The 23,497-nt window shown below is 39.5% G+C and overlaps 1 protein-coding gene across 2 annotated transcripts; it reads left to right on the top strand.

Annotated features, from left to right (window-relative positions):
* The first annotated feature begins 232 nt into the window (after positions 1-232).
* XPA (xeroderma pigmentosum, complementation group A) lies at positions 233-23,036 on the top strand. Of its 2 annotated transcripts, XM_011939468.1 has the most exons (7): positions 233-515; positions 3,866-3,976; positions 7,997-8,102; positions 10,368-10,533; positions 12,902-13,019; positions 15,534-15,763; positions 22,355-23,036. In XM_011939468.1, exons 1-6 carry the CDS (start codon positions 344-346, stop codon positions 15,737-15,739), a joined length of 879 nt encoding a protein of 292 aa, XP_011794858.1. In that variant the 5' UTR covers positions 233-343; the 3' UTR covers positions 15,740-15,763; positions 22,355-23,036. The 2 variants fall into 2 exon arrangements, with proteins under 2 accessions (XP_011794858.1, XP_011794859.1); XM_011939469.1 differs by lacking the exon at positions 15,534-15,763.
* The last annotated feature ends 461 nt before the right edge of the window (positions 23,037-23,497 follow it).

Raw genomic sequence — 23,497 nt, 5'->3', positions numbered from 1 at the left:
AAGAGTTCAGACTTAACCCAGGCCTGACTCCAAAGCCTATACTCTGAATCACCAAGGAGACCTATTTTAAAGGTGACCAGGTCCTGACATATGATCTCAGCAGGGACTCTTCTCCCACATGACAAGTGAGCAGGTAGGTAGGTGGGTACCCCGTGTCCGCGCATGCCCAGACTCCGCCCAGCGCCCCTGCAGGCCACGCCGAGGCCCTTAACTGCGCAGGCGTTCTCACTCCGAAAGGCCGCTGGGTGCGGGGAACGCCGAGGCTGTGCCGGGTGGTCGGCTCGCCTGGGCGCGCAGTGCGCGTGCGTGGGGCTGGGAGCTGGGTCTTCGGAGTAGGTCGGAGATGGCGGCGGCCAACGGGGCTTCGCCGGAGGCGGCGGCTTTAGAGCAACCCGCGGAGCTGCCTGCCTCGGTGCGGGCGAGTGTCGAGCGGAAGAGGCAGAGGGCACTGATGCTGCGCCAGGCCCGGCTGGCTGCCCGGCCCTACCCGGCGACGGCGGCTGCGGCTACTGGAGGTTTGGGCCGCGGCGGCGCTTGCCCCTTCTCTCTCCCCGCCTCCCCGGTCCCCAGACTTGCTCGTGCGAGCCGAGTCCCGGGGCCCGGGGGTCGCGTCAACTCCACTGGCGTCTGTGCGCAGATTCTTTCCCAGTCGTAGAGGGAATCCGCCCAGCCGCCTTGTCAGAGCGTCCTGTCCACGACCACAGAGCGTTCCGCGGTCGCACCTGGGCCTTCTGGCCCCCGGGCCTTCTTTGCTGCACCTCGGCTGCTCAGCTTCGATTTTTCGTTTAGGGCTGCAGCCGCCCCGGCTGGGAGGTGCCAGCCCCTGCCAGGTGTCAGGGCCTCAGCTGTCCCAGAAAGAGGAGATAGACTAGTTCTTGATTCTAGCCTATATCTTGGTGTTTGTTAGGGAGAACTTTCAGCAATTGGAGTTGCCAAAAGTCTAATGGATTGCTTCTCATGAGCTACCCGTTACTAGAAGTGCTCAAATAGGGACTGGAAGAACCCTTACTTATGTGGAGGAGAGGAGATTCAGCAATCAGAAGAAGGGACTGGATAGTAAACCTTTAAGATTCTAATCCATAGATTCCATGAGTCTGTTTCTTGGACGTGTGACCTGTACGATTTCTTGGTAAAAGCTAGATGCTCAAAACTTGTTTATTGATTGAAGTAAAGTAAGGACTGATCTCTCATTGCAGATTATTCTTTTATGGAATTTGCCCCTGGGGCCAACTAATAATTTTTTCCAGGGTACTTGAAATATAATTTGGTTGATAGGCAGTTCTTCAGGACCACCTCTATAACATGAAGTACATGTGTTCCTAAGGCTCTGTACTGTCCTGTGTCGAGCACAATTTACAGCTGTATTATCTATTACTCTTTTTTATCAGCCAGATATAGTGAGAGTGAGAAGAGTCTGAAGCTGGCAGCATGTCTTGATATTCGTACTAACATCGAAACTGCAAATTCCAGCTACTTTTGATGGTACTGGTCTCATTCTTTCTGCTTTATAGTGGTTTCCTTTTATTCCTTTCTCAACTTGAGGCACACTAGAGTTGGACAGAAAGTTTATTTGCACTGATTAATTCATAGTCATGATTCCATAAAGGTTTCCATATCTATACTACATGGCTGTGGAACACAAGGTGCAAAATAGCAAAAACTGGTATTAAATTAAACTTTTGATCATGGAAAGCAAGGTAGAATGAACATTCTGTAAGATTTCTTAGTCAGTTCCCCAAGAACTGAACTGTATTGTAGCGTTGAGTACAACCCACCATGTTTCAAGAGTTAGGTAAGTGCCGGGATTTTTTATCTTTGTGATACTTTTATTTCCAGGTACTATACAGTTTTCTTTTTCTCCGTGTACCATGACATACACCATGAAAGAGACTGAAAAAAGTTACTTAGAATACGAAGAGTGTTGCTAAGGTCCTGAGGAAACAGCAAGTCATAGCAGCAGAGAGAAATTGGGCTTTGTTTTGGGCATGAGTTAGCGTTGTTTAGGATCCTGCTGGAGTCATGGTCTCCACTACTTCAGCTTTCCCTGTTCTGAATTCTCATTGTGCTTACTGTCATCCCATTCATTTACTTTGCTATTTATATTACATATTCTGGTAGGTTCATTCGTTTCTATCCATCCAGTCGGTACTCATGGAATGTTTACTGTTTGTCAGAAGTATACAGGTAAAGGCACTCAGTCTAATGAAGGGGTACAGAGAAATGAACAGGCGTTATAGTGAGAATTGCTATTAACAGTGGAAACAAGCTTATAATCTAATCCTTTCATTTAATAGAGGGAGAAATTGAGGCCAGAGAAGGGGAGTGACTTTAGCAGAATAAAACCTACTAGATTTGTCTTATTTTAAAATATGGAGGTGTAACATATTGTAAAATGTACTCATCTGAATTTTACCTATGTGAATGCTTGTGTAAACACCATCGTGGTCAAGATGGGTACACTTCCAGAACCTGAGAAGTTTTCCTGTTGCGCCTTCCTAGTCAGTGTCCACTCTCAACTCTCAGAAGTAATACTCTTCTGACCATTTGATTGGTATTACCTATTTCTGAAATTCATGTACATTGAGTCTGTACAGTATCTGGCTTTTTTTTTGCGCAACATAGTATCTGAGAGATTTGGGCATTTTGTTGCATGCATTGGTAGTTTGTGCATTTAGATGTTGTATAGATTCTTTTGTATTATGCCGCAATTTTTCCCTTTTCCTTTTGTGGCTATTTGGGTTGTTTCCACTTTGGGGCTGTTAGGAATGAAACCTCTGTACACATTCCTGTTTATGTGCTTTAGTGGACACACTCACTTCTCTTGTGTATGTGCCTGGAGATGGAATTGCTGGATCATAGGAGAGTTGTAGTTATGTTCAGCTTTAGTAGGTATTGCCAAACAGTGATTATATCAGTTTCCATTCTCACTGGCAGTGTATGGCAGTTCTGGTTGCTCCACATCCTCGCACTTGGTATTGTCAGTCTTTTTCATTGTAGACATTCTGGTGAGAGTCTAATGATACTTCATTATGGTTTTAATTTGTATTTTTCCAATTATTAGAGATAATGAGAACATTTTCATGTGCTTTTTGGCCGTTTGGATATCCTCATTTGTTAAGTGCCTATTCAGATCTTTTGCCTGTTTTTAAAAGTTGGGTTATTTGTCTTTTACTGATTTAGAGGATTTTATTATGTATTCTGAATGTGAGTCCTTTGTCAGATATGCATACGTTAGTCCTCCCTTATCCAAGGTTTTACTTTCTGTGGCTTTAGTTACCCACAGTCAACCATGGCCCAAAATATGAAATGGAAATTTCCAGGTGAGCGCGCGCGCGCGAGCACACACACACGCACACACATACACACATACACATACAACACAACACACCCCACTGCTGGAGTTCTGGCTGAGATCACCTTGAATCTTTAGATAAATTTGTGAAGAATTGATGTTTTTATGATATGGAGGCTTAAAATCCATATGCAGTATATTTCTCCATTTATTTAAGTCTTCTTTGATTTCCCTTAGTGTTTTGTAGTTTTCAGGGCAGAGGTTTTATACATCTCTTTCTAGGTTGTTATTTCTTAATTCTAATTGTAGATTCTTGTGGATATTTTACACATATAATTACATCATCTGTGAATAGATGCTGTTTTACTTCTTTCTTTTCATCCTTTATGCCTTTTTGGTTTTCTTGCTCTGTTGGACTGGCTGGGGCCTTCAGTATAATGTTGAATAGAAATGGTGATCGTGGACATCCTTGTGTTGTGTGAGATATATTGAATTCAGAGGAATTTTCTCTTTGTGAACAAGGTAACATACGGGCTTACCTACTTCAGTTGTTGACTGCTTTTACTTTTGTAGGCGTGGCTAATGTAAAAGCAGCCCCAAAGATAATTGACACAGGAGGAGGCTTCATTTTAGAAGAGGAAGAAGAAGAAGAACATAAAATTGGAAACGTTGTTCATCAACCAGGTAAAGTGTTTTTTTCAAAAATAAGTATCTAGATTGGTTATTTTGAGTAACATGCATAATTCTATGCAAACTGATGCTAAATAATGCCGCAATTACTTTAATTAGTGAGTACATTATCTTTATAAAAGTGATAAAGTTTGGCAGTTTTGCTAGTAGATTAAAAAAAATCAAAGAAACAGCCATGCATATGGAAATGATTATTTAACTTGTGGCTGATGTGCTTAGGGGTTGATGCTCTCTGTTGTTTTATAATAGGCAGGGTTAGCCAGTATATTGATTGGTAGAATAAATACTCAGAATTATCTTGATAGGCTGAAATGAGGCGCCAGCATCCAGGAGATAACTGTGGAGAAAGAAAGCAGCTTACAAAGTATAAGGTAGACCAGCATACAAAGAAGGATATAACTATGATCTAAGGTTAGTGCTTTGGTAAATCACTTATGTGTATGCATATCTTCACAGTGAGGGTACTTTCACAGTCTTTGGGGAAAAGATAGAAACACGTTATTTTTTCATAAGTTTAGCAGCCAACAGTGCAATATAACAGATTTAAAAAAAACAAAAACCTATTCCAGTCTTGAGTTGCAGCTACAGAAGTGTTGTGCATTCATCAATGTAGGTGGTTGGCCTGCTCTAATCTGTGTGTGTCTATACTGTTGTTTGCAGAAGCTGAGACTTGAAGGATTAAAATAGTTGTTTTTATTTGCATCAGGGGCTGGTTTTGTGGAAGACAAAACCCGGGGTGGGGTTGGGGGGTGGCCGGGGATGGTTTCAGGATGATTCAAGCACATTACATTTTACTGTGTACTTTATTTCCATTATTATTACATTGTGATACATAATGAAATAATTACACAACTCTTGCTTATGGTAGACTGCCAGTTTCTGAGTGGTAAATGTAAAAGGGAGTGACAGTTTGAAAATTATCATTGTGTTTATTTAGGAATTCCCATTATAAAGAATGTTTTAAATTAGAAAACTGCACATTTTAAATGTTTTAATTAATAATGCTATGTAATAGCTTCCTAATTGGTATTTCTAACACACTTTCTCTTCATTCTAACGCATCCTGGTATATTTTTCAAATATACCACTTTGGCTATCACTAGCCTTGTTCCAGAATTTTTAATTTTCCTTTTGTTTATGGATATGCTCCTCTAATATTCTACAAAAAAAGCATGTTTTTTGTTTTCTTAAAGTTTGGAGATTAGTGTGTTATAATGAAGGAGGTAAGGGAAGGCAGTGATAGGAATATTTTGAAACAAACAGTTAATTAATAACATAATGACAATTCTCCTTTTCTTTTTTTTTTTTCTTCTTTGAGATGGAGTTTCACTCTCATTGTCCAGGCTGGAGTGCAGTGGTGTGATCTTGGCTCACTGCAACCTCCGCCTCCTGGGTTCAAGCGATTTTCCTGCCTCAGCTTCCTGAGTAGCTGGGATTATGGGCATGCACCACCAGGCCCCGCTAATTTTGTATTTTTAGTAGAGACGAGGTTTCTCCATGTTGGTCAGGCTGGTCTCAAGCACCCAGTCTCAGGTGATCCACCCTCCTCGAACTCCCAAAGTGCTGGGATTACAGGCGTGAGCCACTGCGCCCAGTCGACAGCTCCTCTTTCTTCTCATTTGGAAATTGTGGCAGCTCTGAGAGTTGGAGCATTCAGCCTAAAGATTTCTTAGTAGAATTTATTTATTTACATATATATGTGTGTGTGTGTGTGTGTGTATATGTATGTATGTAGGTAGGTGTGTGTGTGTGTGTGTGTATGTATATATATATATAGAAAGAGTCTTGCTCTGTCACCAGCCTAGAATGCAGTGGCGTGATTTTGGCTTACTGCAACCGATACCTCCTGTGTTCAAGTGATTCTCTTACCTCAGCCTCCCAAGTAGCTGGGACTATAGGCACACACCACCATGCCTGGCTAAATTTTTTGTTTTTGTTTTTGAGACGGAGTTTCACTCTTATTGCTCAGGCTGGAGTGCAGTGGCACAATCTTGGCTTGCTGCAACCTACACCTCCTGGGCACAAGTGATTCTCCTGCCTCAGCCTCCAGAGTAGCTGGGATTACAGGTGCCTGCTACCACGCCCAACTAATTGACAGCTGGCTAATTTTTGTATTTTTTTGTAGAGACAGGGCTTTGCCATGTTTACCAGGTTGATCTCGAACTCCTGGACTCAAGTGATCCACCCACCTTGGCCTTCCAAAGTGCTGGGATTATAGGTGTGAGCCACTGTGCCCAGCCTTATTAGTAAAATTTAAAGACTTGCTGGGAGAAACAGTTCTTACAGGATTAAGTTTCATAGCTAGGCATTTGAAGTCCTTAAATATTATCTAGCTTTACCTTACCTAGAGTGGTTTTTCTGTGCTGGGAGTTGAGGATACATGGCTGAATACAGACTCTCCTCTCAAGGAGTTATAATCCAGAAGGTGAGACAGATAAAGAAGCTTTTTGCTTTGTTGGTAGGGGGTAGAATGGAGGGAGAAAAAAATTTTTCCTTTTGGAAGTGAATGCTGCTGTTGTCTGTCTTCTGTTACCATGCTGTTTATTGCTCTTTCCTGTGTAATGTTGGTGCCCTGTCTGTAAGCAGATCCCTTTTCGCCTTACCACTCTGGGACTAATCTGTTTTGTACTTTCAGCGGTGCAGTGATAGGCAAAATAATGGCCCCCAAAGATGTCCATGCCTTAATCACCCTGGAACCTATGAATATATTATCCTTATCATAGCAAAAAGGACTTTGCAGATATGATTAAAGTTAAAGACCTTGAGATGGGGAGAATATCCTGGATTATCCAGGTAGACCCAATGTAAGCACACAAGTTTCCTTAAAAGTGGAAGAGGGGCTGGACACAGTGGCTCACACCTATAATCCCAGCACTTTGGGAGGCCAGGGTAGGTGGATCACCTGAGATCAAGAGTTTGAGACCAACCTGGCCAACATGGTGAAACTGTGTCTCTACTAAAAATACAAACATTAGGGCCGGGTGCAGTGGCTCATGCCTGTAATCCCAGCACTTTGGGAGGCCGAGGTGGGTGGATCACAAGGTCAGGAAATTGAGACTAGCCTGGCCAACATGGTGAAACCCCATCTCTACTAAAAATACAAAAATTAACCGGGCGTGGTGGTGCGTGCCTGTAATCCCAGCTACTTGGGAGACTGAGGCAGGAGAATTGCCTGAACCCAGGAAGTGGAGGTTGCAGTGAGCCAAGATCACGCCACTGTACTACAGCCTGGGCAACGGGGCGAGATTCCATCTCAAAAAACAAAACAAAACAAAAATTATCTGGGCATGGTGGCGTGCACCTGTAATCCCAGCTACTTGGGAGGCTAAGGCAGGAGAATCACTTGAACCCGAGAGGTGGAGGTTGCACTGAGCCGAGATCGTGCCACTGTACTCCAGCCTGGGCGGCAGAGCAAGACTCCTTTTCTACAAAAAAGTAGAAAAGGAAAGCCGAGAGTCAGAGGGACATGTGATTATGGAAGAAGAGAGTGATGCCATGTGAGAAGCCACCATTGCTGACTGTGAAGATGGAGGAAGGGGTCATGAGTCAAGGAATGCAGGCAACCTGTAGAAGCTGGAAAAGGCAAGGAGATGGATTCTTGCCTAGAGCCTCCAGAAAGGAACACAGCCCTGCCACCACCTTAATTTTAGCCTACCGAGACCCATGTCAGAATAAACTGGAGATCTGTGTGATAATAAATGTGTGTTGTTTTAAGTCACTTCGTCTATAATAGTTTCTTATAGCTGCAATGTAGCACTAATACAGGTACCTTGCACATGGCTGGGATTCAGAAATACTTGTGGAATTGCTAGGTTTTTTTTCTTTATCTTCCTTTTCTTTTTTCCTCTTTAATTTTTTTTTTTTTTAGATAAACATAAGGTCCTATTTTGTCTTTTACTTAAATGTATTTATGTCAGGCATAACATACATGCTGATAAGCTAATAAAATAGAGGAAAATATATTGTTCTAGTCATAAAAAATGAAACTTAAAGAGTTCATTTTCCTTTTCTTAGGACCTGTTATGGAATTTGATTATGTAATATGTGAAGAATGTGGGAAAGAATTTATGGATTCTTATCTTATGAACCACTTTGATTTGCCAACTTGTGATAACTGCAGGTACTTATTTTAGATGATGTTCTTAATTGCTAATGTTTATGGGTAGGTTTAGGGCAAAACAAGTTATATCTGTTTGGATTTGATATTTTCTTAGTAATTACGATTTTTATTTTGGGCATTTCCTAAAATTTCTATGGTTTCTATTTTGCCAAATACAGTAAATCTGTGTCTATTAAAGCTTGAGATATACCCCATAAAATAGGAAGGATGCCGATGGTTCTGCCATAGAAATTTCCTTTTCTTTTTCTGCTGGCCTGAGTTTTTTTGTTTTTGTTTTTTAACATCTCTCAGTAGCAGGCTCCTAACCCTTCTCTTCACCCAGCCCTAATGATCCCTCTATTTCTTAATTATTCCAGGGTGTGTTACATCTTGGTCAGAGGACTGGGGCCTTCAGTGAGAGGACTGTAGCTCAGAATACCTTTTTCATTCATCTTTTGCTACCGTCATAAAGAGAACAGATGAGGAAAAACCATATTCTTCCATTCTTTTTCTTCTAGACTTTATCCTTTTTTTATATCATCCAGAATAACCTTTCTCACTTCACCTGGCTCTCCTATCGCTACTGTTGACTCAGCCAGATGCTGTGCTGGTATCTTTTGCACTTTGAAGGCACTATCTTGGAATCTTAGTTGGCCCTCTTACCTGCTCCCTGTGCTTACTTTGTCCCTACAGCCCTAAATCAACTCCTCACATGCCTGAAGGACCCGACCTTTTAGAGTCCCTGCTGCAGACATTGGGAGCCATCGTGATTGGCTTGTTGCTGAGCGGAGTCCTGGATAGACAGAGAGGGAGGTGTGGTCCCTGGTCTCATGATCAGATATATGGCTGGGAATGTTCTGGCACCACAGCTGGAACTACAGATTACAAACTCATTTCCCACTGACACAGTGGTTAAGGTCCACAGTATTGTCATCATTCTCCTTAAAAGCCAGTATAGCTTTTGGGAACTGAAACACTACATAGAATTTTATTTCCAAGAGAAAATGGAAGCAACTGTTGTACTAGTTTAAAGAAAGTTGTGAATATATTACCTTACCATAGCAAAGGGACTTTGCAGATATGATTAAGGTTAAAGACCTCGAGATGGGGAGATTATCCTGGGCTATCCAGGTAGACCGAATACAAGCACACGAGCTTTCTTAGAAGTGGAAGAGGAAAGCTGAGAGTCAGAGGGACATGCGATTCATGAAGGAGTGCTGCAGTGTGAGAAGTCATCATCACTGGCTGTGAAAGTGGAAGGAGGGGTCATGAGTTAAGGAATGCAGGTGGCCTCTAGAAGCTGGAAAAGGCGAGGAGATGGATTCTCACCTAGCGCCTCCGGAAAGGAACGCAGTCCTGCCGACACCTTGAAGAGTCTGGAAACATTACGCTTTTATGTTTAATCATAATCAGGAACACAGTCTTCCATTCTTTTTCAACATTGTCAGAGATGATCGTTTTAGTACCATGTAGTCTACATATCTCCTGTTAGTTTATACTTCTGAATTATTTAGCTTTCATACAGCTCTTCCCAGTTTTAACTTTTATGTGTTTGTGATAGAATCCTCTGATTGAACCTTTGATTTCTCCCCGCCCTGACCTGTACCTGCTCTTTAGTGTTTACCATTTCAGTAAAGCCAGCTTCATTCACTGGCTATGTCTCCACTCTCCTGTGTGTATTAATTCCAAACCTGTTTGGCTTTAGGTTCAAACCATATCCTGAATCCATCGGCATCTCATCCTCTCCCACTGCTGCCTTAGTCTAGGCCACCATCAGCTCTTGCCTGGACCACTGCTGTAGTATTCTAACTGGTCTCTCTCCCACTACCCCTTTTGTACCCCTAGGGTCTCCTTTTCATATAGTATTTTGCTCAAAACTTTCTAGTGGTTTCTAACCATTGTCTTCACCATTGCTTGCAAGGCCCTGACTGTCTCTGACTGTATCTCCCACCCTCCTCACCATCACTTACTGCAGGTCTTCTAGTTACACTGGTCCTCTTGCTGTAAGGTCTCTTTGCGAAATACACCCATGCCCTAGAGCCTTTGCCCTTGCTGTTCCCTTTGCTAGGAATGTTTTTTCTCTAGATAATGTAACTTATCAGAATAAGTAAAAGATAAAGTATTTTTCCGTTAGAATTCTTATGTTGCTAATTTAACCATGAGAGTTGCAGGAAAAAGTATTTTATATGTCCTTTTTGCTGTGTGTGCCCCTAAGTTGCTGGGCCATTTGCAAACTTAGTTTATTTAAAATAACTAATTTATATAATGGACTTAATCTGTTTTCAGAGATGCTGATGATAAACATAAGCTTATAACCAAAACAGAGGCAAAACAAGAATATCTTCTGAAAGACTGTGATTTAGAAAAAAGAGAGCCACCTCTTAAATTTATTGTGAAGAAGAATCCACATCATTCACAATGGGGTGATATGAAACTCTACTTAAAGTTACAGGTCTCTAATAAGTTGTATTTATTATGTTTAACTCTGGTAAAGTCTTAATAACAAACTAGTCATAATTAGCTTGGTTTTTGCTTACAGAGTGTGAAAAAACTCTTTTCCCTAGTTTTGCATATGCATCACAGTCATGTATAATGACATTTAATAACATGTTTTCTCATTTTGCTTTTTTTTTTTTTTTTATACGATAAGGTCTCACTCTGTCACTCAGGCTGGAGTGCAGTGGTGAGATCATGGTTCACTGCAGCCTTGACCTCCTGGGCTCAGGTAATCCTTCCATCTTAGCCTTCTGAGTAGCACCTGGCTAGTTTTTTGTATTTTTTGTAGAGATGGGGTTTTGCCATATTGCCCAGGCTGATCTCGAACTCCAGGGCTCAAGTGATCCTCCTGCTTTGGCCTCCCAAAGTGCTGGGATTACAGGTATGAGCCACCATGCCTGACCTCATTTTGCTTTTAATATGGCACTTTGAAACAAACATGTTGCTATGGGGTGATGTTAAGAGTACAATTTGGAAACTAAAAAAGGTTGGAATGGGAGTCAGGCCCCATTTCCTTACCCTCTTTCACCTCCATCTCCCACCAAAGAAGAAATATTAAAAAAAAGAAAAATTTCAGAAATACCGAAAATCTAACTCTACCCATCTGGAATGCTAGTGAGTGTCCACATAGCTCTGTAATCTCAGAGCAGGTCTTCTCAGCTCCGCTTGCTGCAGATGGGTTACAGCCGTGCCAAGATGGTGATCCGCTTAGTGGCTAGGACTGCTAGTGCCCAGGCCAGTTTCTTTGAGTCACAAGCAGTCTCTTGTATCTACCTCAGAGTGGTACAAATATTGTAATATTCTTTTTGTGCTGTTAGCTTAAAATATTGGGAGGCATTGCTTTAGAGCACAGTTTTGAATATATACTATACTAGAAAATCCCGTATCACCAAATAAAATTAAGAAGCCATATTGTAAAACAAAACATGTACTGCCGGGCGCGGTGGCTCAAGCCTGTAATCCCAGCACTTTGGGAGGCAGAGACGGGTGGATCACGAGGTCAGGAGATCGAGACCATCCTGGCTAACACGGTGAAACCCCGTCTCTACTAAAAAACACAAAAAAACTAGCTGGGCGAGGTGGCGGGCGCCTGTAGTCCCAGCTACTGGGGAGGCTGAGGCAGGAGAATGGCCTAAACCCAGGAGGCGGAGCTTGCAGTGAGCCGAGATCGCGCCACTGCACTCCAGCTGGGCGACAGAGCGAGACTCCATCTCAAAAAAAAAAAAAAAAAAAAAAAAAAGTACTGAATTTCATTAAATACTAATATAAGAGTCTGTTGATTAGAAAATTCACTATTGTTTTATGTACCATTAAATATTTTTTAAATGCCGCTAATTAAATCAACATATGCTTTCTTATCACTTGATGCTTTTATTTTATACTTGGTGAAATAGTGCCATTAGACTTTATTACAGTTTTTTGTCATATATCACAACTTTTGCATACGTAAAAGAGAAAATGCAAGTGCAGAAGACTTATGAAGGTATTCCTAAACTTTCCATTCAAAGTCCAGTTCTTCACCACTTTTTGACTCAGAGTTGTTAAAGTACCATTAAGTGCACTGGTGATGCAGCATTTTCAGGGATGTTAAATTGTAGAAAACGTGATGTCCCAGAATATATGAAAAACAAGTATATCACTTGATTATGTTAAGAAATTTGAGTTTGGCTACACTGATTAATATTATGGTCCTTTAACATATTGTGAGAGGTATCCTGAGCATAATCCTCAGTGGTAAATTCTCTTAAAATGTAAGTAAATACTATAAAGAGTAAAGGTATATAATGTAAAGCTTTAAAAGTAGAATGAAGACTTTTTACATCATTTTGGTACCAAAATTAAAAAAATATATATATCCTGCAGATCAGAAGTCAAGTCGATAGAAACAATTACTGCTCTTGAAGGAGATGAGTAGTAGTAATTGGTAATTTCCTGCGGTTGGAGATTTTTGGAGATGACCTCATATTTAGGTCTGATGTGGCTAATCTGTCAACAAACTGTTTCTTTGGTGAGCCCGCCACAGTTGATCAAACTCACTGACCACGTGTACTTTCGATTCCTTTGACGATACAGTCAGAGGACAACTTTTCTATTTATAATCTAATTCAGCATACGTTTACTGACAGTTTCATAGGTTTAGATAGATGTTTTATTAGAGTTGTTTCTGATCATTAATATTTAGAATCTTTACATTTCTCATAAGTATTTATAAATTTATACTTGAGTTAGATATTCTTTGGTACCTGTGGATTTGACAGTTATAACTTTATAATATTTTGCAAGTCCGAATCACAACTTATTTAAATATGGATTTTGTGTTGTAGATTGTGAAGAGGTCTCTTGAAGTTTGGGGTAGTCAAGAAGCATTAGAAGAAGCAAAGGAAGTCCGACAGGAAAACCGAGAAAAAATGAAACAGAAGAAATTTGATAAAAAAGTTAAAGGTAGATGGCCACATTTTATATCGTGAAGGATTGTGTTTTACCATTTTGCAAAAAGCCTTTAGCTAGATTCTTCCTGTTTAATGTCACCAATAGATTGGAATGTGTTTTCAGAGGTTGAAAAAAAATGACTTAAAGTTTGCCTCAGTATGTTGGTCTTCAAGGCACTCAGCTCAAACCTCACAGTACGACATTTCTGAAAAGCATGTACTTCATCATCTTAAAGTGAATCGTGTTTTTATATAGGAACAATGTGAGGATCAGGAGTGGTATCACTGGTCAAGGATTTGGCATCAATTAAAGTATAATCAATAGTGTTATAAAAAACACACCCACCAACAATCTCCTGTAATTGCTTAAAATGAAAAGCCATGCCCTAAGTCTTAGTCATCTAATTCAGCAGCTAGAAGGAACTTTTATTTTATATATGACCAAAAGACCCAGAAAGGTGGAGTGACTTGTTACATAGATAGTTACTGGCAAAGTTGGGACTGGAAGCAGGCTTTTTTGACTGAAAGTCTCCATGAAGTAGTCATTTCTCTATCCATGCATCTGTGTTTGCATGCATTCCCTTGTCCATCTATCTCTGCATTAATTTGTCCCTGTTAATCCATCCAGGTATATATGTCTGTTAAGTCTGTCTGTCTCTGAAATTTTCATCCATCCATCCATCAATGCATCCAGTGTTTACTAAGTGTCAGCTATGTGCCAGGCACTATGCTAACATAAATTCTGGAGTCAGAATTTGTCAGGAGAGAAACTTAAAATCATGCAGGCGTGCTAGGTACCATGATAGTGATGATCGAGCGGTGCTGCGGGAGCACAGTGGTCACTTTCTGCTCTATCACAGAATCCCTGAAAGAGCCTTAAAAAAGCAAACATCTGTGTTCTTCATGCAGTAATTTTGCAGAGGCCCATTGTAGTGTACACTGTGTAGAGATAACACATACTTTCTGTGTATATTGGGTTTTATATATATACTAGATTCATTGAAAATGAATGTCCTATCCATATAATTTTGCTTTTGTTTTTCATAATTGGCTTTGGAGTGGTTTGGATTGGATTCATAAGTGGTTTTGGAGAGTGAATAAGATCAGATCAGATGTCTTAAAAACAAAAAAGCAAAACCAAAAATTGAACGTAAGCCTTCCTTGTTGTGAGGAACACAAGTTGTTGTAATCCTTCTCATTGTGAGGATTTGTTTTTCCTTTGTCATTACAAGTGTAATTCAATTACAGTGCGGAAAAGTTAGAGAATTACAAAGAGCTCTTATCGCATTGATTTTCCTACTCAGAGACAATCATCAGCAACGTTTTAATTTTTGCTCTTCCTGTTCTTTTCTATCCTAAGAGCCTTAAAATTTTTTTAAAATAAAAATGGAAGCACTATTTGACACGAAGTTAAGCCAGCAACTCCATGATCAACATCCTTATACACATCTTTTTATATAGTTACTTAGCAATTCCCGAATCACAAGGTAAGGCACACATCCATGGCTTTGTAGAGAGGTTTCCTGTAATAAGTTGTGTCACCTAAGAGCATTTCATTAAAGACCTCCTCAAAATTAGCCACTGCTGTATTGAGAGGATTTGGAAAGCGTTCTTATGAATTTGGCCCTTTAATCTTTTCAATGCTTTACACCAGTCCTTCCTCTGTTCCAGTAGCAAGGAGAATCTTGAAAGATAAAGTAGTGAAAAGGCATTTTAAGAGGTGTGAAGGAGAGGACAGAGTTATAGATTAGTTATATACTAGCCTAGGATTTTTTGTTAACTCCAGCTACCTGAAATCACCGCAACTCTTACCTCCTTAAACCATTTTCAGGTGGTATTTTGGTGCAGATAATAATATATGGATACAATAATAAGTATTAATTAAAAACCTGTATCTGCAAGGTGATGAAATATTTTTTGAAACGAGGGCTGTCTGTACTTTCTTAGATACTAATTCTGTAGTTTGGTCACAGTGTCATCTAATGGTAACAAATTCCTGTAATTTGACAAACAGAATGAAAGACGATGGCATGCATTTCATCACATGCTTTTTTTAATACAAATTCTATGTGGCATATCTATTATTAGTATGAACAGAACTCTTCAAAAAGGTTTACTTTTCATTGGTATTACTTTTTAAAGAAATATAAACTTTAATGTAATTGGCTTTTTTTCTCATTACGTTAAATTGCTGCTGTTAATCACCAGATAAGTTAATTGTTAATTGTCCTCATTTTGAAGAGTTTGAACTTGCCCTGAAGTTTTTCATAGAGTTAGACCTCTTGGGTCTGGTTTCTTTTCCAGTTCGCTTCTTATTTGAATAAAGCATGTCTTTTGAGGAAATTTTCCAAAGTGGTTACATGAGTCATAGATTTTCCAAGTCTCTGCAAATAGAAATGTTTTTCTGCTTTTGTGCATATGAATACCTAAGTTCTGTAACATTACTCCACTGTCTTCTGGTGTTTAATGTGCAGAGAGGTTAGTGTGATGCCTTCTTTAATTATGGCTTCTTGTTGATTTACTTTAGAGGTTGTTCCCGCCTTCCTGAATAGGCCACAAAGGGCTGAGATTGGAGTAGACACTGTAGAGAGTAGACACAAGGAGCTTACTGTACAGTTTTCTCAGAGGCTCAGAACAGAGAGGAATAAAAGCAAGTCTAAAAGTATTTTAGTTGAAAAGAAATTGGAACCTGGTTCCTCTTGGTCTTCTGATTTTGATCCACAAAGAAGCTGACACAGTTTACTTCTTTATGGGAAGGTAAGAGATTATATTTACCTGCTTTGAGAATATGATCTTCTACTTTAGCAGTTTGAGAATTGATCTTACTACCAAAAATAATTTTATAGTTTAAATAGTATAAGGTGTGTATGTATCTGTATAGATCTATGTCTATATAGATATATAAAAATAGAGTGAAAGACAAGAAAGTGTTTTCTTGTTAGTGAATTCAAATTGTTACAGATTTTAGATACAAGAAGGCAGAAACTGCTGTTCAGTTTTTTAACTGGTTTCAAAACTCTGTATCAAAATATTCAAAGGACCAGTTGAGAGTATTTGGAAAGAGTTCTTCTGAATTTGGCCCTTTCATTGCCCTCCACCAGTCCTTCCTCTCTTCCAGGAGCAAGGAGAGCCTTGAAGGATAAAGTAGTGAACAGGCATCTTAAGGCGTGTGAAAGGACCGTTATACATTACAGTAATCAGTTATAGATGATAGAAATCAGTTTTGATTTCAAAACTTCAGGATGCACTGGCCTTAATATTAGATGGGAACGTTCACCTGGTTCAAATGTACAGAACTTTTTGGGTTTGCATGTCTACTCTATAAATAAGGTAGAGATAAGGCTTTTCTTTAGTTATACCAGCTTTTCTTATTCAGTACTGGTAGAGGTTACCCTTCTAAAAAAAGGAAAATAAATTCATTTTCATTATTTATTACTATGTACTTTCCTCCCAAAAGAGGTAGGTAAGAAATCTCTTATGGGGGCCCAAGTTTGTGGACATTGTACATTGTGGGCCTGTGGTTATATTTATGAGTCTTGAGAGTCATCTCTCAAGAGAGTTTGGGAGACTCAATTCTCTGTTACTCTGCTTTAGTTTATGGAGGACTAAATAAGACCAAAGCATCATATTGTCTTTGTGTCTTTTCCTTGTAATTTTTTTTTCCTCCTGTTAACAAGGGGCACCATGAGTTAATACTTCCTGCCCTACCATGAAGCATTTAGAAGTATCTTGTCTGTCTCAGTTAGTTGTCTTATAAGTTGACCTCAGAAGCAGCATTGGGTTTTCTTGAATACAGACCACCTCTTTTGCAAAACCAAGATGTTAAACTGAATACAAGTTTTAGATTGGTATAAAATAACGTTTTCATTTAAAAAAAGGATTTAGGAGAAAATTTTTCTGTGTAAAATGTATAAGCAGTCCCTGAATATATCAGTAACAAGACCGGTTACCATGAAAATTGTTATAAATTTCCACAAAAGGCAGTCCTTAGTTAATAGCTTCCAGCATTGTGAAATTCTAGGCCGGTGGAACTAGGAGGCTGGCACATGGTAAACCACTATTTTGTCTCCAGCTTCAATTAGGCCTTCAGCACTGCGTAGGACCTGCACCCACGCCAGGTTTCCTTGGCTCCCCCAAAGTCGGTTTCAGACCTACAGACCTTTTTTCACTCTCCTAAAGCCTTATCTTGTTTTTACAACTACCTCCTTCCCATTCTCAGCAGTAGGTAGTTGATTTCTGCTTTCCTAAGTTTTAAGTTGTTAAATGAAGTAGTGTGAAAAAAGTATTAATCTTAAATTTTTTTATTTACCTGATGTTGACATTTGCCATATTTACTTTTTCTTCCACACACACATATTTTGCCAAGCCATTTATGTTACTTGCAGACATTGTGATTCTTACAAATACTTCAGCATGTTTTTCCTCAAAACAATGGCATTCGGCCGGGAGCAGTGGCTCACGCCTGTAATCCCAACACTTTGGGAGGCCGAGGCGGGCAGATCACCTGAGGCTAGGAGTTTGAGACCAGCCTGGCCAACACGGTGAAACCTTGTCTCTACTAAAAATACAAAAATTAGCTGGGCATGGTAGCAGGCACCTGTAGTCCCAGCTACTCAGGAGGCTGAGGCAAGAGAATTGCTTGAACCCAGGAAGTGGAGGTTGCAGTGAGCTGAGATTGTGCCATTGCACTCCAGCCTGGGCAACAAGAGTGAAACTCTGTCTCAAAAAAACAAAAAAACAAAACAAAAAACAATGGTGTTCTTCTACATAGCTAAAGAACAATGATCATACTCAAGAAATTTAGCATTAATATAATGCTGCTGTCTTGGGTATAATTTAATATTCCCCAGTTATTTTGGTGTCCTTTCCAGCTTTTTGTTGGATCCAGGTGCTATTCAAGGATGATGCATAGTGATAGTTGCTTTTAAACTAGTCTCTCAGCCTTTTTTGTCTTTCACGACGTTGACATTTTGCAGTGCCCAGGCCAGCTGCTATTCAGTGTGTCCCTCCGTTCAGATTTATTAGCTGCTTGTTTTCTCACAGTTAGACTCAGGTCGAATGTTTTTGGTGGGAATACTTTCAAGCTGATGTGTTTGAGCATTTATCAGTAGACACATGGTACCAGCTCTTTTAAGGGAGTGGTAGTTTGACTGCTTAGTTAAGGTGGTGTCTGCCAGGTTTGTCCATTGTAAAGGTACCCTTTATCCTTTGTAATTAGTGAGAAATCTAATACTGTGTGAATATCTCATTCCTTACCTTTCACTCAGTGGTTTTATTTAGTACACAGGGCTGAGTCTTACTTTAGTTATTATTGTGGTGGATATAAATGGTGATTTTCTATTTCTGTCACTTTCTGTAATTGTTATTTGGCTTTTGGAAAGAGGAGCTTTTCTCCTTTTAAAAACTTTTTTTTTTTTTTTTAAGCATCAGCTGGACTCATTGTTTCTTATTCTGAAGTCAATGTATTGTAGTCCATTCCGGTCATGATTCATTTTGGTGTTGAAATTGTCCAAAATTTGTCCAGTAGAATCCCCTTCACACTAGCTCCTGTCTTTTTAAACTATTTTGTTTGAAAATAATTTCAAACTTATAAAAACTTGCAAGGATAATAATACAAAGGGCCATTATCCAGATTACCTACCGTTAACACTTTATGCTATTTGCATCATTTGCATGCTCTTTCTATACACACACAGTATTTATTTTTTTCTGAACCATTTAAGACTAAGTTGTATACATTACCACCCTTTACCCATAAATATTACAGTGTATATTTCCTAATAGGGATATATTTTGTTACACAACCGAAGTATATTGTTAACTTGAGTAAATTTAACATTGATTTAGTATTTATGTCTAATCTGCCCTCCATATTCTAGTTTTGTTAGTTGATCTAATACTCTTTTTAGCGATTCCTTTCTAGAACAGAATCTAGTCTGGGATTGGGTATTGGCTTTAGGTACCAAGTCTTTCTAAACTTTTCTGGGATATTTACACAGCTCTTATTTTTTATGACATTGACATTTTTGAAGAAAAGTCTGCTTCCTCTGCCCTGCCTTTCAAAACATGCTTCTCACTTGGGGCAGTTTCTGGTGTGTCCTGCTGGCTGGATGTAGGGTATGCATTTCAGGCTAGGGACAGTATGTAAGTGATGTGCTTTTCTCAGGGCCTCATATCTGGAGGCACTGATGTCTGTCAGCCCTCAGTGGTAATTCTGATTTTTGATAAGCAAAAAGAAATTGTATCCCCCTAGATTTAGTATCCATCCATTGATGGTTCCTGCTAGAACCAGTCTTTAGTATGATGGTTATAAGAATTGTCTTCTAATTCCAGCATTCCTTCTGCATTTGAGCAGTTGGCAGTCAGCATTCTGTAACATCCTTTGCCCCATTTACTTATTGGTATGAATTCATTAATTAGTTTTTCTCCAGTCGCTTTGGTTCTTTCTGTCCTTACTTTGTTGCTCAAATGCTCTGATTTGGCCTAGTGACTAGCTTTTGTATCTTTTGACATGTCATTTCCTTTTTTATTTTTATTTACTTGTTTACTTTTGAGACCTAGTCTTGCTCTGTCACCCTGGCTAGAGTGCAGTGGCGCAATCTCAGCTCACTGCAACCTTCGCCTCCTGGGTTCATGTGATTCTCCTGTCTCAGCATCCCAAGTAGCTGAGATTACAGGCATGTGCCACCATGTCCAGCTAATTTTTGTGTTTTCAGTAGAGATGGGGGTTTCACCATACTGGCCAAGCTGGTCTCGAACTCCTGACCTCAAGTTGATCCACCTGCCTTGGCCTCCCAAAGTGCTAGGATTATAGGTGTGAGCCACCATGCCCGGCCTTATGTCATCATTTCTTGAGCACTCCTGCTTTTCTAGCACAACACATGCATACCTGTATTTCTATGTCTCTGTCTATAAATGTATGTAAACCTTGAGTTTACACACTGATACATCCAGTTCTAAAATTTCATGGTTCATTTTAGTTTTACTTATACGGGCTTTTTGGATGATGAGAAACCTGGTGGCTCCCGTGATCCTTAATATAGTGACTTGACCAAAGCCCTTTGTGTGACTAACTCCCATTACTGTTGCTGCCTCTTCTGGAGGGAGCCCTCTTTTTCTTGGGCTCTCTCACCCTGCTGTGGATGCTTACTTGCTCCATAGGACTGGATTGTTCAGAAAGGGAAAGAAGGGTGAAGAAAACTCCAAATCTATCTATTTTAAAATACTTCCTTATGTTCTGTTGTTTTTTCCTTTGAGACAGGGTCTCACTCTGTCACCTAGGCTGGAGTGCAGTGGTGCAATCACGGCTCACTGCAGGCTCAAACTCCTTGGCTTAAGTGATCCTCCCACCTCAGCTTCCCAAGTAGCTGGGACTACAGACACATGCCACCATGGCTAGCTAATTAAAAACATTGTTTTAAATTTTTTATTTTATTTTATTTTTAAGAGATGGGGGTTTCACTATGTTGCCCAGGCTGGTCTTGAACTCCCAGGCTCAGATAATCCTCCCAAAGTGCTGGGATTACAGGCATGAACCATTGCACCTGGCCCAAAATACTTCCTTTCTGGCACAGGTGTTTCCAGGAATGTCTAGTAAATAAATTAAAGATGTGGCTTTATTCTTACCATTAAGCCTGACACACTAGCTGAAGAGTGGGGAGAAAAAGTCAAAGTCAGTGTAAAACCTTAGGTTCAATTATGGCTAGAAAGAGTTTTACTACAAGTATTTTTTTTTTTTAGTATTCAGAAAAGTTTTCTTTGGTACCTCTTTTTAAGTACACATAATATTCAAATTAGGCAGAAAAGTTAGTTTAGCATGATTGCGCCACAGTAAAATGTTGTAGGATTTTCAGTGGGATAAGGTGGCCAGATGTCTTACATGAGAACCAAGTTGAAAAGCAGGTATTAGAATTCAGGTAGGCAACATCTTCCTTACATTATCTCAAACCAGGGGGCATCTGTGGAGTTCCGGTTAGCATATCATTTTTTATTTAGAAGATATCCTAAGGTAAAATTTAAAGGACGGAGGGCATTCCAGATCTGTATCTAGAAAAACCAAGGTCTTCAGAATATGAGAGGATACTGAAAGAAATGAAGAGTTTAGATGAACATTTTTTTCTTCCAGACCAAAAACTATCTAGAGGTACGTGCACTGAAATAATGTCAAAGTACTTTTCATGCTAGAAGTATCCATCAACTATACATACAACCTTGGGCAACTTATAACTTCTCTGTGCCTTGGTTTTCTCATCTGTAAAAATTGGAATAATTCTACTTAGCTTAAAGGGTTGTGAGGATTAAATGTATTTAAAGTGGTAAGAACACTGCCTTACACATAGCCCTGTGTTTTCATCCTCATGACATAAAAGCTGAAAATAAGATTCAAGTAGTATTTTGATACTACTTACAGATCTAAAATGGATTAGGGAAAATATGTGATTACTTGGTGTATGTTGATTTTTATAGCTGCGATTATACAAGACAGCTATCATACTCTGCCTTAGGTAATGCCACTGTCAAAGACAATGATGAACTGTGTGGATCACTGGTGAGAACAGAAATGTCAAGTGTTGCTTTTTATTAAAATCTATTTACTTGGTTGCTTTCAAAGAACCCAATATAATTTTCTTTGTAAAATGATTTTGACAGAAGTAGCAGAAAAAGCTCCAAACATTAGAATATGACCAGTGTCCTGGCTTCACAGTTATCTTTGCTTAGTTTCTCAACCTGCAAATTAAAGTAAAATCAAAACTCTATGGTTCTTTCCAGCTCTTAATATTCTGTGATTCTTATTTTTAGCCCTCTTACAAGAACTTCAAGAGACTTGAGGTCTTAATGCACAAGCAGTTTTTCTAAGATGAAAACATACCAGCATAGTGGTAGAGTTCTCTACTTTCTAGTTTTCTTGCAAAGCTTGACTTGATGCTTATTGACGTAGCTCCTGACAAGAACTTAAAAATACTTTTTCTTATTTCAGCTGACTCATTTTCCTACTATGGCATTCTGTTATCTGAAGTCAAACTGTACCTGAATGTGTCCTATTTTGTTACTCAGCTCACTTCTGAATATGGTTCTGTTTCGCATACCACCAAGCCACATAACCATTTCTGAATCTCTTGTTTCACACTGCTCCAGTGAAAACTTGATTCACAGGCCGAACTAGTGAGGTAAGAAAGTAAGTTTGCCAAGTTTGTATAATCAACTTTGTTATAAAATTAAGGTAAACTATATATGGTTTAAATACACATAGACACACACACGTACATTGCTGAAAGCTTGATGGATTTGGATTTTTGGATTCAGCTGAGTAGCACCACTGAAAAGATGACTTTAAAATTGTTTTCTCAGAATTGCGGCGAGCAGTAAGAAGCAGCGTGTGGAAAAGGGAGACAATTGTTCATCAACATGAGTATGGACCAGAAGAAAACCTAGAAGATGACATGTACCGCAAGACTTGTACTGTGTGTGGCCATGAACTGACATATGAAAAAATGTGATTTTTTAGTTCAGTGACCTGTTTTATAGAATTTTATATTTAATTAAAGGAAATTTAGATTGGTCATGTTCAAAATTCAGAAAAATGCAACGTCTTCTTAGATGAATGAAACCCTTGTATAAGTAATGCTTCAGTAATTATTATGTATATTATGGCTTAAAATTAGCACATTTCAGTGAGGGTCGCCTGGCCTGGTTGTGTGCAGCATGTCATGTCTATGATTGCTTTCTTACAACAGAGATGGGAGCTGAGTGCTAGAGTAGGTGAAAAAGTGGTAGGTCAGCTACAAATTTGTGGACAAGATACCAAGGCAAACCCTAGATTGGGGTAGAGGGAAAAGGTTTCAATAAAGGCCACAGCTGGCTGAACTGGATTCTTAACCAGGAAACAAATGGTGGTGTACCACTGTACCCTAGGTTCTGGTCATGTGTTTTTTAGGACGATTTCTGTCTCCACGATGGTGGAAACAGTGGGGAACTACCTGCTGGAAAAAGCCCTAATAGCAGAAGTAAACATTGAGTTGTAGGAGTCTGATCATGTTTTCTGTACTCTTGGGGCCTCTATTGTGGGCCTTAACATTAGTCTAGATAGCTTTTTAAATGTTGGATTAAAGTGGAAAAGAGTTGTTTTCATGGTTGTGTCTGATTGTTGATCAAAGAAGGCACTGATGTTTATCGTTAAGTAGTGCTAACATTTACTGAGCATTTGCCAACCAGGTGCCAGGCGTGCACCTAAGTGCCTTAGGAGTATGTTCATTTAGTCCCAGGCTTGCTTCCATACTGCTTTCAGACTTCTAAGGAAAGGAAGTGACAACCCAATCTCACATCACCGCAGGCACGTGCATCAACTTTAGTGAAATTTTCCCGTATCTTGTCAAAACAATTATTGGGTCTAGGGATTTTTTTTTTTGACAAAACCAAATTCCAGTTAAAATGACTGGATATTTTCAAATTGTTTGACATGACATTTTATCCTACAAATAGAATAAGAAGTTT

This window comes from Colobus angolensis, unplaced genomic scaffold, assembly GCF_000951035.1.
Source record: "Colobus angolensis palliatus isolate OR3802 unplaced genomic scaffold, Cang.pa_1.0 Scaffold181, whole genome shotgun sequence".
Classification (NCBI taxonomy): Eukaryota; Metazoa; Chordata; class Mammalia; order Primates; family Cercopithecidae; genus Colobus; species Colobus angolensis.
The sequence above is the reverse complement of the archived record's forward strand: the minus strand, read 5'-3'. Positions and strand labels throughout refer to the sequence as shown.

Excerpts from the sequence above, each read along its gene's own strand:
- XPA (XM_011939468.1), top strand. The coding sequence starts at position 344 with ATGGCGGCGGCCAACGGGGCTTCGCCGGAGGCGGCGGCTTTAGAGCAA. Across the intron at positions 516-3,865 it reads GGCGGCTGCGGCTACTGGAG|GCGTGGCTAATGTAAAAGCA; the intron begins GTTTGGGCCGCG and ends TTACTTTTGTAG. Across the intron at positions 8,103-10,367 it reads CCAACTTGTGATAACTGCAG|AGATGCTGATGATAAACATA; the intron begins GTACTTATTTTA and ends ATCTGTTTTCAG.